The sequence below is a fragment of the Stylophora pistillata genome, chromosome 11 (assembly GCF_964205215.1).
Source record: "Stylophora pistillata chromosome 11, jaStyPist1.2, whole genome shotgun sequence".
Taxonomy (NCBI): Eukaryota; Metazoa; Cnidaria; class Anthozoa; order Scleractinia; family Pocilloporidae; genus Stylophora; species Stylophora pistillata.
The window spans coordinates 25,089,776-25,107,311 of record NC_142529.1 but is presented as its reverse complement, the minus strand read 5'-3'; the positions used below and the strand labels follow the sequence as shown (position 1 = coordinate 25,107,311).

General features: G+C 38.0%; 3 protein-coding genes and 1 long non-coding RNA gene across 7 annotated transcripts; 3 read left to right on the top strand and 1 right to left on the bottom strand.

Annotated features, from left to right (window-relative positions):
* Positions 1–285: 285 nt before the first annotated feature.
* Positions 286–4,832, top strand: LOC111344738 (uncharacterized). Of its 2 annotated transcripts, XM_088738619.1 has the most exons (7): positions 286–495; positions 3,054–3,171; positions 3,475–3,560; positions 3,648–3,746; positions 3,837–3,881; positions 4,227–4,337; positions 4,689–4,832. In XM_088738619.1, the coding sequence occupies exons 1-7, from the start codon at positions 418–420 to the stop codon at positions 4,734–4,736; spliced, it is 585 nt and encodes a 194-aa protein (XP_088594745.1). In that variant the 5' UTR covers positions 286–417; the 3' UTR covers positions 4,737–4,832. The 2 variants fall into 2 exon arrangements, with proteins under 2 accessions (XP_088594745.1, XP_088594746.1); XM_088738620.1 differs by lacking the exon at positions 3,648–3,746 and having other exon boundaries at positions 289–495.
* On the bottom strand, positions 702–1,938 carry LOC148720809 (uncharacterized). The gene is made up of 2 exons (XR_015993240.1): positions 1,801–1,938; positions 702–1,503 (listed from the first exon to the last, which is right to left on the bottom strand). It is a non-coding gene; the product is annotated as an uncharacterized LOC148720809 (long non-coding RNA).
* Positions 4,833–6,825: 1,993 nt separating the features above from the next.
* On the top strand, positions 6,826–11,786 carry LOC111344737 (uncharacterized). The gene is made up of 7 exons (XM_088738607.1): positions 6,826–6,987; positions 8,146–8,263; positions 8,579–8,664; positions 9,484–9,582; positions 9,677–9,721; positions 9,994–10,104; positions 10,668–11,786. Exons 1-7 carry the CDS (start codon positions 6,910–6,912, stop codon positions 10,716–10,718), a joined length of 588 nt encoding a protein of 195 aa, XP_088594733.1. The 5' UTR covers positions 6,826–6,909; the 3' UTR covers positions 10,719–11,786.
* Positions 11,787–13,240: 1,454 nt separating this feature from the next.
* Positions 13,241–16,476, top strand: LOC148720808 (uncharacterized). 3 transcript variants are annotated; one of them, XM_088738614.1, is made up of 7 exons: positions 13,241–13,441; positions 13,635–13,752; positions 14,041–14,126; positions 14,881–14,979; positions 15,072–15,116; positions 15,480–15,590; positions 15,981–16,476. In XM_088738614.1, exons 1-7 carry the CDS (start codon positions 13,364–13,366, stop codon positions 16,029–16,031), a joined length of 588 nt encoding a protein of 195 aa, XP_088594740.1. In that variant the 5' UTR covers positions 13,241–13,363; the 3' UTR covers positions 16,032–16,476. The 3 variants fall into 3 exon arrangements, with proteins under 3 accessions (XP_088594740.1, XP_088594742.1, XP_088594741.1); XM_088738616.1 differs by lacking the exon at positions 14,881–14,979; XM_088738615.1 differs by lacking the exon at positions 15,072–15,116.
* Positions 16,477–17,536: the final 1,060 nt, after the last annotated feature.

The window sequence follows — 17,536 nt, the reverse complement described above, 5'->3', positions numbered from 1 at the left end:
CGTATACACTAACACGGGATGATTTATAACTGCACCACGTTCTTTCCCTGTTGCATATTAGTTTCCAGTAAAGACTGAATTTTCTTCCGTGCACGTGACTTGTAATGAACTGAAAGTTAAATTTTAAAAATCAGTTCTCCTCCAACAACTGAAATTTTTATTTCAGTCTCCGTAAACTTAATCTTTTGACCAACCACTAGTGGTGATAAAACTTGCAAGTCAATACATTGTCAACAAGATGGGAAATGAGAAAATAGAAATTGATCGACGAGATCAAATTACGGAAAATTACAAAGAGGAATGCATCTTTTAAACAGATCTCAATAAGTGAAAGGTTTAAAATCATCCAGCCGCCACGCTTGAACCACTTCAGTTGAGCTTGAAGTTCAAAAGAATTACTTGGACTTTTCATCTACAATGGCAGTTTTGGTGAAAACTTGTTGCTGCGGCTGCAGTCTTCGCACAGGTGTTATGATCCTTGCAATCTTGGGCCTGGTGAGTTCCAGCCGTTATTATTCATATAAATTCCGGAGATGTTTTCCTTCTCAAACCCCGCTACTACTTGATTTAATTTAACGATTTTCACGATTACGCTGAAACCGCGAATTTTAGGTCGCGCTGAAGTAACCACTGCATAGCTTAGCCACATTTCTCTGAGCATGTAATCTCTATTTGTAAAAAAGCCAGCCAGAGAATTGGTGTTCTAATGAGACTACGTAATTTAATTCCTATGAAATCTAAGTTAATATTATTCAAAAGCGCGATATTACCATTCCTCACGTACTGTCACCTAGTGTGGCATTTTTGTAAAGCGAGTGACACTCGAAAGCTTGAAAGACTACAAGAAAGAGGACTTAGAGCGGTTTTCAAGGATAATAATTCTAGTTATGAACAACTATTAGAGAAGGCAGATCTGCCAACACTACTAAATAGTCGCTTACAGGATCTGTGCATCCTTATGTATAAAGTAAAACATAAACTGTGCCCTGCATATATAAGTAACATCTTTAAAGAACCAAATAGTAATTACAATCTGCGGCAAGCTGATTTCTCTATACCTAGGTATGAGACAGTCACCTATGGCAAGCACTCTATTAGATATTTAGGGCCTAAGCTATGGACAAAACTACCCAAGAGTATCAGGGACGTCACAACCCTAACGTCGTTTAAAAGCAAGATACGCCAACTCAATATAAGTGAACTTTTAGATGATGGCTGCGCAGGCTGTAGCCTTTGTTCATTTTGACTTCTGTGTATTTTTACTATAAATCTCTTAATAAGTTAACTATAGATATTTTATCTACTACTGTATTTAGTTTGTATATTCTCCCCTAATTGGTGTCCCCAAATTAGTAAGGGATTTGTTCCCTGGCTAGACGGTCTTTGACACCTTAATAAAGTTTCTACTACTACTACCACGCGAAATTTTGTTCCATTGCTTGAAATGCTAAGATGAATTTTAGTAAATGGTTTCCAAAACGTTGTCCTCTGGTCAAAACGGTCCTGTTGTTACCAGTTTAACGGCCGCAAAAATTGTATTCGCCATGGCGTGCGTGTATTATGACATTTCAGGACAAGTAACTTTAGGCTTCATTGGTTTTACCGAGAAGAAATATCTCTTACTTTTAATTAGTCAAAAAAGATGATTCAAGCAGTTTGGTTTGATGGTTAGATGTGCAGTTGTAACTCATACTTTAAAGTAAAGAAGTGTTCCTCGCTGGTGAGGTATTTTTTAAAGAGATCGCAGGGAAGAAACCTGAAAATTAAATGAGTCAGCTTTAATAAGATTGGAACTTGTACCTCTTCGATATATCTCAGGTGCTATCCATCAACCTGAAACCTCATGATTGGAGCGAACCAAATGTTTTCGGGTTCTCCGTTCTGTAAAGGAATCTGATCATAATCTAAGAAAATAAACCATATACTAAAAATAATACTTCGCGGTTAGTATGACGCGGCCTTTTGTTTCGCCCTCAAGAGTCATTAGATAAACATGTTGTAAACAGCACATACCATCGTCACCGAGAATATAGCAACTCGATAAATGATCTGTAGGGACATATTTCGAGTGAATTTGAACACTAAGATTATCAGTTTATTCCTCAATCGCTTGGAAAAAGTTTACGTGACTGAAGGTAATAATTATATATGGCGTTTATTTTTTTTTCTTTTTCCTGGGGGCGCTTAGGGCAGATCACGAGCAATAATCTGGAAGATTTATCGCGATACAAACACTGTTCCTGATTATCCTTTTCGCTGAAGACAGATGTAACAGTCAGAAAATCTGTCTTAAATATATTCAATTTGCGTATTACTCGTCTAGGTGGACAAAAAAATTTGAACAAAATAGAAAAACAAGGACTTTCGATTGAAGAACGTTGATTGCGAAACCTGAGTTCCGAAGCAAGCACGTTTATAAATCAAACGTGACAAGCGCACTAACCCCAAAGTCGATTATTGACATTCTGCAATATCATGGACAATAGGCCATTTTACAGTTGTGTACTTAGTTGCCAAGCCTTTGATTCAGAGTGAGGCTAAAGATGACCTTGATGTGATAGAGACTTCTATCTAGTTAGCATGATAACAAAGTGATTTACATTTGAAAGGCAGCAAGGTTTGTATCATAACAAGGTCATCCCTAGCCTCACTCCCGTTCAAAGGCTTGGCAACCAAGCACACAATTGTAAAATGGACTATTCTACGTTCCTGAAGTCGCGCTAACAATGCAGTATGATAAGCGCTCAATACGTAATGACTTTCGGTTCTATATCTGTCTTTTATTCAATAAGGGAGGGAAAAGAGGGGGAGGGGGTTGGGAAAGAGAAGGGAATGGGGGAGTAGGGAGGGGGGATAGAGGAGGGGAGGGAGAGGGGAAGGAGGAGTTGCTGAGGCTTGAGACTGTTTGGCGCAGAATATTTGCATCACAAGTGACTGAACTTAGTTTAAAAATCAAACCTCCTTAATTCTGCTGATTTATTCGAAAGAGGGCAATTCATATTTGCTGTGGTACATCAAATCAGGTCTGTACTTGTGTTTTTTTTATATTTCAGATTGGATCAGCATATTCAATTTATCAAGCAGCTCATTCTGTTAAAGTTTACAAGGAACTAGAGGAGAACGCCGACGGACACAGCCAACATTTGCCTTTTAACAAAAAGCACTTTCTTGGTATTACAGCTTACCTTTGTCTTATTCCGTTAGATCTGTTAGAAACGGCACGTGTTTAGGACGAAACCATTTTTAATTGAGAGATTAATCTCTAGAATGTGTGAGGTTTTTTAGCCACCTTAATAAATACTGTTAAATGGATTGCTCGTGATCTTGTGTAAAAATGAATGTTAAACTAAAAATGTCAAAACCTTTTTCTGTAGAAAGCATTGTCCCAGTCTAAGTTCTTTCTCATTTTCTGATTATCTTTTGACTGATTAATTGATTGATTGATTTTTTGTTAATGATCATCTGTAAATAAAGCTATCATCAGACTGAGTTATGCAAGCCTCGCATTCAGAGTCATCTCACTGTTGGTGAACCTGTTGCTTCTGGGATCCTGTTGCACAGTAAGTCCTAATCACTAATTCTAAGAACGTGAGTTAAGTATGTACCTGAAAATTGGAGTGCTGACTTTCATACTTATTCCGTCTCAGGGTAACGAACGTTTAGCATTTCCATGGCTTGGGTGGAGCATCTTCGAGCTCTTTTTCACCCTTGGAGTGGTGATATTTTATATTTCCATCTGGAATGGGGTAAATTGAAACAAACTTCTTTTTTCAAAGAAATACTAGTAGACTTTTTCAAAAAACTAAACATGAGTTTTGTTTCCTTCTATGTTACAGTTTGCCGCTTTCCTAATTATCTATAGCCTTGGATGGTTGCTGTCGGTATGTTCTGTTTCAGTCTTAAGGCAATTTCTATTCGAGATTGCATTTTTTTGCCTTACTTCACCCTGTAATTGGTTCAGAAATCTCGCGCAACTAACCAATCAGATGCAAAATCAAAACCAATCTTGACGTAGCCGTCTGCGTTTTCCCGCGATTTTCTTTTTCAATCTAAATTCCCGTTGGTTCAGGTAACTTCCTTCCTTCTGATTGGCAGCCGTAAATTACTTTGGATTTGGTTTTGCTGAACTCGATCAAAATGAACTCTATTCTTTTGTTCAATCAACTTCTCACTCTAAATTGACGGTAGCCTGGGTCCTACCTCATGTCCTCCTTTCTTTTCCTAAGATCTACTTCATTGTTGTGGTTTATTCGTTCATCGAAGCCCTTGGTGAAGATCCATCGGGAACGAGTGCAGGATTTTCTCCCCCTCTGACAGGAGGAAATCAAACTCAGATGGTAATTACATTTCCATTGTTTAATGCTACACGACCATCGCCTCGTTGAGAAATTGTTTTGTTACTGAACAATGCAAGCACGTAAGAGGTCTGTTAGGGTACTGCTTGGGAACCTCTTGCACTCTCACATCGTTCGCGCACGCCGGCTCGGAACGCGTGGGCCTCGCCTCTCGTGTCATGCTGCCGATGAGCCGGCGGGCAAGTTAACCACGGAGAAGATAAATGTATCAGATTTTCAACCAAGAGTCATTCCTTTTCCTTACCTTTTTATTTTCGTTTCTTATCAGAATATGATTAAGCGTGCCAAGTTATAATAATTTATGAAAGTGTTCTTTTTTTCATAATTTCACAGGCTGGTGGACTCCCTCCATACGCTGTATCTCAGAAAGGAACTGTGTAAACTTAGCACAAAAATGTGACTGACTTAAGTGACTACTGATCATTGTTTTAATTTGTAATTTTTTTGAAAGGCCAACTAAAGTGAACTGAGCTTCAATATAGAGATTTTTTTTTCTGATCGGTAGGGGGTGGAACTAAGGTGCCAGTCATTATCTTTCACCTGTGGGGAGGGGTTGTGTCATAATGAAACTTACCTGATAATGGTTAACCTCATTGGGACCCACTGTAATCCATATGATCCTGGATATGGCTCTGTAGTATTCTGATGAGATCCCCTCATTGGCAGTCAATTTTCTATGCCCCTTCCCCCCTTAGACTGTTTGCGACGAACGATGCCCCCTCAGTTCTCCCCTAAAAAGAGGGTATCAATCATGTCAATGGGGTGACCGATGGTATTTACGGCCAACGGTTAAAATTTTGGCCAATTTAAGGCTAACAGTTGATAATTTTCCATTGTGGTCACCAGACAAAATTTTTACGGTTAATCTTTTTAGAACGACCGGTTAAAATTTGTCATTTCTGCGTATAATATACCGGTTAACCCCATTGAAACCCTTTAAAAACCGTGTGAACCCTTACAGGACCCCACTGGTCCTCTGCCCCCCCCCCCCCTCCGGCACCTCTTGAGCTATAAACAATGACTGGTCTCTAGTACCTTTGAGGGCATTTATATCTTCAGGAGTTGATATTAAAATGATAGTCGAAACAAGTTGTCTGACGTAATATTGATTTTAAAGTTAAAGTAATATTCAGCCTCTAATATGTCGTGATATGATAATATTACGCGCTGCGCGCTGATTCAAATTTAAAATATCCTATATTGTTAGCTGGGTTCCCTGTTTTGTTTTCCCGTCTTTTTTGATCACATGACCTCAGTCGCTCGGGAATGTTCTGTGTACCGACATCGTTTTGGTCAACTGCTTGGTAGTTGCGTTGTATTTTGTATATTTCCTTTAGTTTTGGGCATTCACTCGAGGCGAGGTTAGAGAAGTACTTTAGAAAACCATTAAAAAGGAATTGGGTCATTACACATCATTTTTGACCACTTTACACTCCACTTATTCTATCAGTTACCTTTATTTTCTACATTAATTTTATTTGGAATCACCAGTGATCTAAGAAATCTGCCGGATTTGCTCTGAACTATGCGATTTATCCACGAATCGCTTTTTTTTTTCTTGCTTTAGTTCAGAATCAATTACAACGATTCTTGATAGGTTTCCAAAGACTTTCATTCGGTTAATCAGCAAGGTTGTAAGCATTCCAATGATTATTTATGGCTCAGCTTAACCAGTGAATAAAAAAAACCTGGTAGTTTCTGGGAAAGAAAAATGTCAACTTTAAGTCAAGATCAAGATATTTATGTGTCTTTCATTTGCGAACAAACTGAACGTGATAGCGGGTTTTTTTTTCCTTGCCTCCGTCAGACGTCCTTTGAGGCAAAGCGCTGTGATTAACATATCAATGAAGAGTACTTTTACTTTCCATAGTATACGTGCACAAAGTAATGAATGAAATCTATCGAAGCATTAAACAGGAAGATAAACAGCTGCTTTTCGTGTTTTAGACGTTTCCGTGTTGTCGATAAATTACAATTTACCGTTAATAATAAATGTGCAATTCTCATGGTTTTCACCGCCATGTTAATCTTAAATTCAGTTTTATCTGGTTCTACGAATGGAAGGAGTTATAAAATTACTTGCTTTGAGGCATGCGTATACAATAACACGGGATAATTTATAACGGCACCACGTTCTTTCCCTTCCGCATATTAGTTTCCAGTAAAGACTGTAAATTTTTCCACCGTACACGTGACGTTTAATGAACTGAAAGTTAAAATTTAAAAATCAGTTCTTCTCTAACAACTACAATTTTCATTTTTTTTGTCTTCGTAGACTTAACCTTTTAACCAATCGCCAGAAGTGATTAAAACTTGCTAGTCAATGCATTGTCAACAAGATGGGAAATGAGAAAATACAAATTGATCGACGAGATTAAATTCTGTCAGTGTCGATAGGAAACAAATTCTCACCACCAGGATGCACGGAAAATTACAAAAAGGAATTTTTAAACAGATCTCAAAAGTAAGAGGTTTAAAATCATCCAGCCGTCGCACTTGAACCAGTTTAACGGAGCTTGACGTTCAGAAGTATATTTTTGACTTTTCATCTACAATGGCAGTTTTGGTAAGAACTTGTTGCTGTGGCTGCAGTCTTCGTGCGGGTGTTATGATTCTCGCAATCTTGGGACTGGTGAGTTCTAGCCGTTATTAATCCTATAAATTTCGGACACACTCTCCTTTTCAAACCCAAATACTTCTTGATTTAACGATTTTCGCGATTACGCTAGCTGAGAGCGCGAACCTTGAGTCGCGCAGAAAATAACTTCAGCGCAGTAAGACTGGAACGTGTACCTCTTCGATATATATTGAGTGCTACCCACCGACTAGAAACCTCATGATTGGAGCGAGGCAAAGTTATTCGGGTTCTTCGTTCTGTAAAGGAATCTGATCATAATCTAAGAAGAGAAATCGTATTTTGACCAGCGAATATTATTCATGTAAAGAAAAGATTATCTTAAGTGAGCTTCAACTGAAGAAACTGAAACCACGAAAAGAATACCTCGTGGTTGGTATGACGCGACCTTTCGTCTTCCTCACAAGAGTCATCAGAGAAACACGTTGTAAACAGCACATACTGACGTCACTAAGGGGACAGTAACTCGATAAGTGATCTGTAGGAGCATATTTTGGAGTGAATTTGAAGGCAAAGATTACCACTTTATCCCTTAATAACTTGGGAAAAGTTTACGTGATTTACATATGACGTTTTATCTTCCTGTTTTTATTTTGTATTCCTTTTTCCGGGGTAGCTTAGAGATTACAAACAATGATTTAGAACATTCATCGCGATACAAACACTGTCTCTGGTTATCCTTATCACTGAAGAAAGATGTAGCGTTTAGAAAATCTGCCTAAAATGTTTAATTTGAGTATGACTCATGTAAGTGGTCAAAAAAATTAACTAGAAAAATGAAAAAATAAGGAATATCGATTGAAGAATATCGACTGGAAAACATGAGCACCGGAGCAAGGACGTTTTAGCAAGTACAGTGATTCAGCAATATCATTTTCAGTTCTGGATCTTTCTTTCATTCAATAAAGGGGGGGGGGAGGGCGAGGGGGAATGGGGATGGGGGAGGGGGATGAAGAGAGAAAGGGGAAGGGGGAGGGAGAGCTGTTGAGGCTTGAAACTGTTCGACGCACAATATTTGCATCACAAATGACTGAATTTAGTTTGAAAATCAAACCTCCTTCAAACTGCTATATTAATTTATTCGAAAGAGGGCAATTCATATTTGCTGTGGTACATCAAATCTGGTCAGCAGTTGCGTTTTTGTCTATATTTCAGATTGGATCAGCATATTCAATTTATCAAGGATTTCGTGATATTAAAGTTTACAAGGAACTAGAGGAGAACGCCGACAAACTCAGCCAAAACCTGCCTTTTAGTAAAGAGCATTTTCTAGGTATTACAACTTACTTTTATCTTGTTCCGTTAAATCTATTAGATACGGCACGCATTTAGGACGAAACTGTTTTCAATTGAGAGATCAATCGTTGGAATGTGTGTGGTTTTTTAGCTACTTAAATAAATGCTGTTCAATGGAATTGCTCGTGATCTGTGTGAAAATGAATGTTCAACCAATATATTTTCAAAAAAATGTCAAAACCTTTTTCCGCAGAAAGTATTGTCCTAGTCTAAGTTCTTTCTCATTTTCTGATTATCTTTTGACTGATGAATTGATTTATAGATTTTTTTTAATGATTATCTCTTAATAAAGCAATCATCAGACTGAGTTACGCTGGCATCACATTCGCATTCATCTCACTGTTGGTGAACCTGTTGCTTCTGGGATCCTGTAGCTCAGTAAGTTTAACACACTAATTCTAAGAACGTAATTTTCGCGTGTAACTGAAAACAATTTGATAAAACATTATGATGAAATTTGTCTGTGAGGTTCACAATAATTCTTTAAAACTAGTCAGAAAATTATGCAACGGAAACGGCTTTTTCTAAGACAGAAATGCATAATCAAGATTGGCTTTGTTTGCTGTTTCGTTTGTTTGTTGGTTTTTTATTTAAATTTTTATATATTATACAAACAGCTGTAGTCTGACTGCATTTGGTGCAATGATATGCACGGATAATTGTCTGTGGATATCATCTGTTCCGATATTATCCAAGGTAAAATATACGAGCATATTTTCGTGCCAAATGGAGGCTGTTGGGATTATTATTCTCTAAACATTTTTGCAGCTTGCAACGCACGGGAAAATGTCTTGGAACAGCTTATTTTTGGATGCATGGGATGTTTTCTTTTCAATGTTCTTTGGCACGATTTTATGAAAAAAACAAACTTATCCCCTCTTGTGTAACTATATCAAAACGCCTTTTCATCTTGAATTCAAGTATAAAGGCTTTCGTCACACTAGATGTTAGGTCTGAAAAATGGAGAGTATCACGATCTTGTGATGCGTTTAGACCCATCAAACAATGTTTGTTAGAGCTAACCATATGACTGTCGAATACAAATCGTCAAATCGTCGAGCTTTCGCTTCAAATTCAGTCGCAGACTTCCTTTTATACTTGGGATGGCAACCCAAAGAGTAGCAGCTTGGAGTGCTGACTTTCATACTTAATTATTTGTTAGTTAACGTCAATCGTAATCGTTCTTTTTCGTTGCAGGGTGACGGGCGTTTGGCATTTCCATGGCTTGGGTGGAGCATCTTCGAGCTCTTTTACACACTTGGAGTGATGATATTTTATATTTCCATCTGGAATGGGGTAAATTGAAACAAACGTCTTTTTTTTTAATGAAATACTAGTAAACAGTTTTTCAAAAAACTTAACATGATTTCTGTTTTCCTCTATCCTACAGTTTGCCGTTTTTTTAATTATTTACAGCCTTGGATGGTTGCTGTCGGTATGTTGTGTTTGAGCCTTAGAGTAATTTCTATTTGAGAGTCGAAAGAAACTCGATCGAGATTGCATTGGTTTTGCCTTACTTCACTCTGTGATTTGTTCAGAAAGCTCGCGCCACTAACCAATCAGATACAAAATTCGTGGTTACCTTGGATTTAGTTTTACTCAGTAAACTTGATCGAAAAGCACTCAATTCTCTTATTCACTAAACTCTCCACTCGTAAATTGACGGTGGCCTGGGTCCTACCTCATGTCCTCCTTTCTTTTCCTAAGATCTACTTCATTGTGGTGGTTTATTCGTTCATCGAAGCCCTTCGTGAAGATCCATCGGGAACGAGTGCAGGATTTTCTTCCCCTCTGACAGGAGGCAATCAAACTCAGATGGTAATTACATTTCCATGGTTTTAATGCTACATGACTATCTCCTCGTTAAGAAATGTTTTTGTGTTCCTGAATAAAGTGGGAACGCAAGAGGGTCTGTTAGGGTCCTGCTCGAGAACCTCTCGCGCGCTCACATCGTTCGCGTGCGCCGACTCGGAACGCGTGGTCCTCGCCTCTCGTGCCATGCTGTCAACGAGCCTGCACTCAAGTTATCCCTTTACTTCTCATGTGTGACCAAGACAGAGTTTCTCCTTACAATAAATATACAATATCAAGCAGACAAGTGAGGAGAATAGACAAAAATATCAACTAGGGTATTACAAGTTGATGCACTACCAAGGAACACCATAAGAATTGTAGCGCAGACCGCAGGGAGAATTTCTCATGAGATCTTGGAAGGGAAAGCTAGGAATAACCACAGAGAAGATAAATATATCAAATTTTCAACCAAGAGTCATTCCTATTCCTCACTTTTCCATTTTCCTTTCATATCAGAATATGATTTAACGAGCCAAGTTATAATAATTTATTTAAGTGTTTTTAATTTTTTTTTCATCATTACACAGGCTACGATGGGACCCCCTACATACGCAGTATCCCAGAAGGGAATTGTATAAACTCAGCAGAAAAAAAGTGGCTTACCCAAGTGATTACTGATCATCGTTTTAATTTGTAATTGTTTAGAAGGCCAACTAACGTGAACTGGCTTAAATATAGAGATTTTTTTTTCCGGATTAGAGAGAATAGAATCCCAGGGACCAGTCATTATTCTCCTTTGGGGGGAAGGAGGAGCTGTGTCTTAATTAATGAAACTTCTCGGTTAAGATAACCCATTGAGACCCGCTGAAAACTATGTGATCCCCCATAGGGCTCTGTAGTTTTCCTAATGAAATCCCCACATTGACAGTAAATTTTCTATGCCACCTCCCCCCTTAGACTGTTAGCGAACCCTCTCCGTTCTCCCCTAAAAAGAGGGTCTTAATCAAGTCAATGGAGTGATCGATGGTATTTACGGCTAATGGTTAAAATTTTGGCCAATTTAAGGCCAACGGTTGATAATTTTCCATTGTGATTGAGCCACACAAAATTTTTACGGTAATTTTTTTTCTTTTAATTTCTACAGTAATTTTTCTTCTTTTACTTTTTTACGACTAGTGGTTAAAATTTGTCAAGTTTTACGCCGAAAGGTTAATTTTTTGGCCGTTTTCCAACTAACGGTTAACTCCATTAATTAAAACCCTCTGAAAATCATGTGATTGATCGGTCCCTAATGATTGGCCCTTGATGCTTTTGGGGGACATTTATATCTTTAAGAATTAACATCAAAATGCTATTTTAAGGAACTTTTCTAAATGATATATAACGTTATATTCACTTTAAAATTAAAGTATTGTTAGTCGGCCTATAATTGGTTGAAATATGCAACATTTATTTAAGTTTTGACCCCGTTATTATAGTTAAAATTATCGTCTTAAACTGACTCGATGTGAAGAATTAGTTTCTTCGAAGCTTAAAAATTAAAGGTAACGCAGATACATTTTGTACAAGTAAAATGGCCTATATGCATTGTATTACTATAGTATCATTGGCGATAGCCTTGAAATGAACTACTTTTAGTAAACTTTACTTTACTTTTATATGTTTTTGAAAATAGAGGTTAGATTCGCTCTTCGCAGTGCAATTTATTCACGTTGTGAATATTTTTTTCTTTTGGGGCTGCAAATCGTTTCCTCCTCCTTCAGTTGCAATTTTTTAAACCGACCGCAGGAAAAACGACATATTGTTATTGTACATAAGCTTTGGAAATTGTGTTATTTCAACATGGTTGTAATGAAGTGGAAACTTTCGCCTGAAATTACATTGCTTGTGATTGAAAATGAAACTCTCGCTACGCTCTCGTTCAAATTTAAAATCACTCATAATCTCCGACCAATTTACACTCTACTCATTCCATCTGTTATTATGAATCATAAAAATTTTTTTAATCACCGGTGATCTTTGCAATCGTATAATCTCCGAGCGGTGCGATTTGGCCACGAATCTCCTTTTTTCTCGCTTTAGTTCAGGGATAACCAATTAAAAGGAGTTTTCAAGGATTTCAGTTGTCATTAGCTAGATTTTTGCTTTCATTAATTATGGCCAGGCTTAACCGAAGAGAGAAAAAGAGTTATTTCTGCGAAAGAAACAAATAACAGAGTCAAGGTCAGCTATTTTTTTTTTCTTGCGTCATTCAAAACAATGGCGAAAGTGATCGCGAAATATTTATTTCTCTCACCAGACGTCATTTGATACAACTGGCTGGGGCTACCACATCAGTGAAGAGGACTGTTAATTTATATACGTAGGTGAAGTAAAATAACTAACTGAATGAAAGCAGTAGTAACATTGAACAGGAAAAAAACCTATTTTTGCATTTTAAACATTACCATTGCGTTGTGCGAATAAAAGCAGAAACTTTTAATATCGATGGTTTTCACCGCCATGTTCGTATGAAATTTTGTTTTACATATTCGTACGATTAGAAGAAGCAATGCAACAACCAGCTTAGAGGCTTTCGTGTGCAGTACAAACACGGAAAAAATCTAAATAAGCCACGTTTATTCGCTTGCATAAATCAATTTTTCCTATTTTTATTCAGACCTGTTTGTAGGTGCACGTGATGCGAAATAAATAGAGATTGCTGATTTCAGTTACGCACTTAATACTTTTTTCCCAACTGAAATCAAATTTATTCGCTTGTAAAATTTACTTTTGTTGAAAATAGAAAGGTAAACTTCTTCAGAAATTCTTGCATTGTATAAATAAAGCGATCGTGACATAATCTTGGCTGTTATTTTACCGACCTTGATTTACGGGAATCACCGCACGCTCGTGATTTCACCACTGTCTCATCTGCACGTTTTGACGTCGGAAATTTGTCAATATCAGTAGTTAACGTAGACCAGCAGCACGTTTCATTTCTCTGACATCTGCAGGAGCTTAACCTTTTGACCAGCTATTAGAAGTGGACAATAGGCAAATTCCTCTCCCTAAGACGATACATTGTCAACATGATGGGAAATGAGAAAATAGAAATTGATCGACGAGCTAGTATATTCTGCCTCGATATACAGGAAGGAATAGGGAATTCAAGGTATTTTAGATAAGGACTTTTAAACGCATTCGCTCAATGGTCGAAGGTTTAAAAGCATTCACTAGCTACACTCGAATCAGTTAGGTTAAGTTTGAGCTTCACCAGAGTAACATCAACTGATCATATAGAATGGCAGTTTTGGTGAAAACTTGTTGTTGCGGCTGCAGTCTTCGCACAGGTGTTACGATTCTGGCAGTATTAGGCCTGGTAAGTTTGATCCAGTATGTTTTTGATGTTTGAAACCGCGATCTCTCTTTCATTAATTCCTCGTCACAAATAACTGAGTTTAGTTTGAAAATCAACCCTCCTTCATTCTGCTGATTAATTCGAAAGAGGGCAATTCATATTTGCTGTGGTACATCAAATCTAGTCTGTGGTTTCTCTTTTGCTTATATTTCAGATTGCATCAGCATATTCAATTTATCAAGGAGCTCATTCTATTAAAGTTTATAAGGAACTGGAGGAGAACGCCAACGAACTCAGCCAAAACTTGCCTTTCAGCAAAAAGCATTTTCTAGGTGTTAAAACTCACTTTTGTCATGTTCTGTTACATCTGTTAGTAAGGACAAGTGTTCAGAACGAAACTAATATTATTTGAGAGATTAATCGTTGAAATGTGTGGGTTTTTTTAGCCTCTTGAATAAATCATACTGTTCAGTGGAAATGCTCATGATCTTGTGTGAAAATGAATGTTAAACTAATATATAAAAAGTACCATCCCAGTCTAAACTTTTTTCTCATTTTCTGATTATCTTTTGACTGATAATTGATTGATTTCATTTTTTAATTATCATCTCTAAATAAAGCAATCATCAGACTGAATTATGCTGGCATCGCATTCGCAGTCATCTCACTGCTGGTGAACCTGTTGCTTCTGGGATCCTGTAGCTCAGTAAGTCCAACTCCCTAATTCTAAGAACGTGATTTTAGCATGTAAGTGGAAATAATTTGATAATACATCATGATAAAATTTGTCTCAGAGGTTCAAAATAATTCTTTACAACTAGTCAGCAGATTATGCAACGAAAACGGCGTTTCTAGAACAGAAATGCATAATTAGGATTGGCTATGTTTCGCTGAATTGTTTTTGCATGTTTCAGTTGCAATCGTTCGTTTATTTCTCACACTTTTATATATTTTATAAACAACGGTCTGCAGTTGGCGTGATGATATGCATGGATATTTGTCCGTGGATATCATCTGTTCAGATATTGTCCAAGCTAAATATACGAGCATATTTTCGTGCAGAATGGAGCCTGTTGTGTTTATCATTGTTCAAATATTTTTGCAACTTGCAACGCACGAGAAAATGTGAAGGAACAGTTTACTATTTACTGCGTGGGATGTTTTCTTTTGTTTTCTAGACCAATCGTGCGCCAGAAGGGCATTGAAAGTATTGTACCCGAACGATTATCTCAAATTAACAGAACATCTTAAACACACAATGACAAAAATGTTTATCAGAGCTGGCTATATGGCTGCCGAACAAATTGTAATATTGACGCCTTTCGCTTCAAATTTAGTCGCCGATTTTTCCTTTTCTCTTGCCATGGCGACCTAAACAGTCGCAGATTGGAGTGCTTACGTTGATATTTATTTATTCATAAGTTTACGCGAATGATGATCCTCGTTCTTTTCCGTCTTAGGGTGACATGCGTTTGGCACTTCCATGGCTTGGGTGGAGCATTTTCGAGCTCTTTTTCACTCTTGGGGTGGTGATATTTTATATTTCCATCTGGAATGGGGTAAATTGAAACAAACTTCTTTTTTCAATGAAATACTAGTAGATAGTTTTTCACCAAACTTAACATGATTTCTATTTCTTTCTGTGTTACAGATTGCCGTCTTTCTAGTTATTTACAGCATCAAATGGTTGCTCTCGGTATGTTCTGTTTCAGTCTTCTAGCAATTTCTATTTGAGAGTCAAAAGAAATTCGGCATGGCATTGGTTTTGTCTTACTTAGCTCTGTGATTGGTTTAGAAATCTCGCGCCACTAACCAATCAGATGCAAAATCAAAACCAAGCACGACTTAGTCGTCTGGCTTTTCCCGCCCTTTTTTTACTCTAAATGCTCGTTGGCTCCTAAGAGAAATTTCTTTCTTCTGATTGGCAGTTGTATATACTTTGGACTTTATTTCACCACACTCGATCAAAAAGCACTCAATTCTCTTGTTCAACTAGTTTCTAACTCGTAAACTGACGGTGGCCTAGAGCTTACTTCATGTCCTCCTTTCTTTTCCTAAGATCTACTTCATTGTGGTGGTTTATTCGTTCATCGAAGCCCTTCGTGAAGATCCATCGGGAACGACTGCAGGATTTTCTCCCCCTCTGCGAGGAGGATATGAAACTCAGATGGTAATTACATTTCCATTGTTTTATACTACATGACCATCTCCTCATTGTGAATTTTTTTTGTGTTACTGAACAAAATTACAAAAGAGTTGGAGCCGGCCGCCCAATTGGGCACGCAAGAGATCTGTTAGGGTACTGTTTGGGAACCTCTCTCGCTCTCACATCGTTCACGCGCGTCTGGCCGGTCGAAGCGCGAGGTCCTCGCCTCTCGTGTCACACATCCGATGGGAGCCTGCTCGCAAGTTAATCCCACTGAAGATAAATTTATTAAATTTTCAACTAAAAGCCATTCCTAATCTTTACTTTTTCATTTTCCTTTCCTATTAGAATATCATTGAGCGAGCCAAATTATAATAATTTATTAAAGTGGTTTTTTTTTTTTACATTTCACAGGCTGCAATGGGACCCCCTCCATACGCAGTATCCCAGAAGGGCACGGTGTAAACTCTGCAAGAAAAAAATGTGACCAACCCAAGTGATTACTGATCATCGTTTCAATCTGTAATTATTGTAATGGCCATCTAACGCTAACTGAGCTCAACTCTGTTCAGATGCAGTGAACATTTTTTTCTGATCGATCGAAAGCAGAATTAACCCATTCATGATCACTCCCAAAAGTGATACACATGTAAACAACAAACAGGTAATGAGAATACTAAAACTTATCAGGTAGAAGTTGATATCTTGATTTATTGTACGGCTGTGTCTCACCATATCAAATTATAACATAACCAAAATAAAACGCGCGCTCTGATTGGTCAATTTAGCGTCCCCCATTTGCCCATGGGTGTACACTGCTGACGTGAGCAAAGACTATTTTTCCGCGCGCGCTTGTTTTTTCTGGTCGCGTAAAAGATTTGTTAAATAAAAGGGAACTCTTTAGCTACAACGTATCAATGTTATGTTATAAAACAAATGGTAAACACCACAGCGTACACTATTGAGTTATGGATGCACTTGGGAGGTTTGCTAAGCACTCAAGAAGCTAGAGTCGCTCTCGGCTATCGCCTCGAGCGACTCTTACGCTTCTTTCGTGCTTAGCAACCTCCCGCGTGCATCCATAACTCAATAGTGTACGCTGTGGTGTTTACCATTTGTTAACTGTTTCCCCACTGCGATGGACATTTGTTTTAGTCGGTTCCAGCCTGGCGCGGCCGCTAACCCAGATCCCCTCCTGAGCAAATTTTCAAAATGGCGGACAAGCCAAAGAGAGAGATAAGAGAACCAAAGCGATTCTACAACGAATACTCAGCATACACCCCTGTTAAAAAGGTCATCTCACAGAGAAAAGATACAAAATTGTATGATATTGAAGTCACAGAGGTTGACAAACCCAACAAGAGACTGAAAATTCACTACATTGGCTACAGTACACGCTTCGATGAGTGGAGACCCTTCGGGGTTCTGTCCTCGTGTACCGGTTCACAAGAGCCAATACAAGAGACCAAACAATACACAATAGCTAACCGATAGCTCCTAAACAAAGAAAGAAAAATGGTAATTCCCTTGTGAACCCGTACACCAGGAGAGAACCCCCTTCGGGGACGGTGAAGCATCTGAATATTTTCCTTCGAAATTGTATAGATTAGTAGGCTGCAACAAAAACTTATTGGACGACGTTTAGGGTAAAAACAGCAATCTAACCTGAAAAAAATGTATTTATTCCGACTCTTTCGGAAAATAACTTTACAAATCTTACTTGTTTATCTCGTAAGTAAACGATGGTGAAGCGCTTTCCGAGCTACCCGATTCTTCTCCCACTGCTTTCACGTTTATAAAACAGGAAACGAGCAAAAGGAGGAAGGTGTGGTTGTTTTGACTAGCCATTTGACAAGGTTCAATCTGCTCCTTGTTCGACAATTTACATAGCAAAACAAAGAAAATTTGTTCCTCTCTTTGATTTTGGCGGTACATTTTCAATTTGCGCTTGCGTAAGAGAGAAATCACCC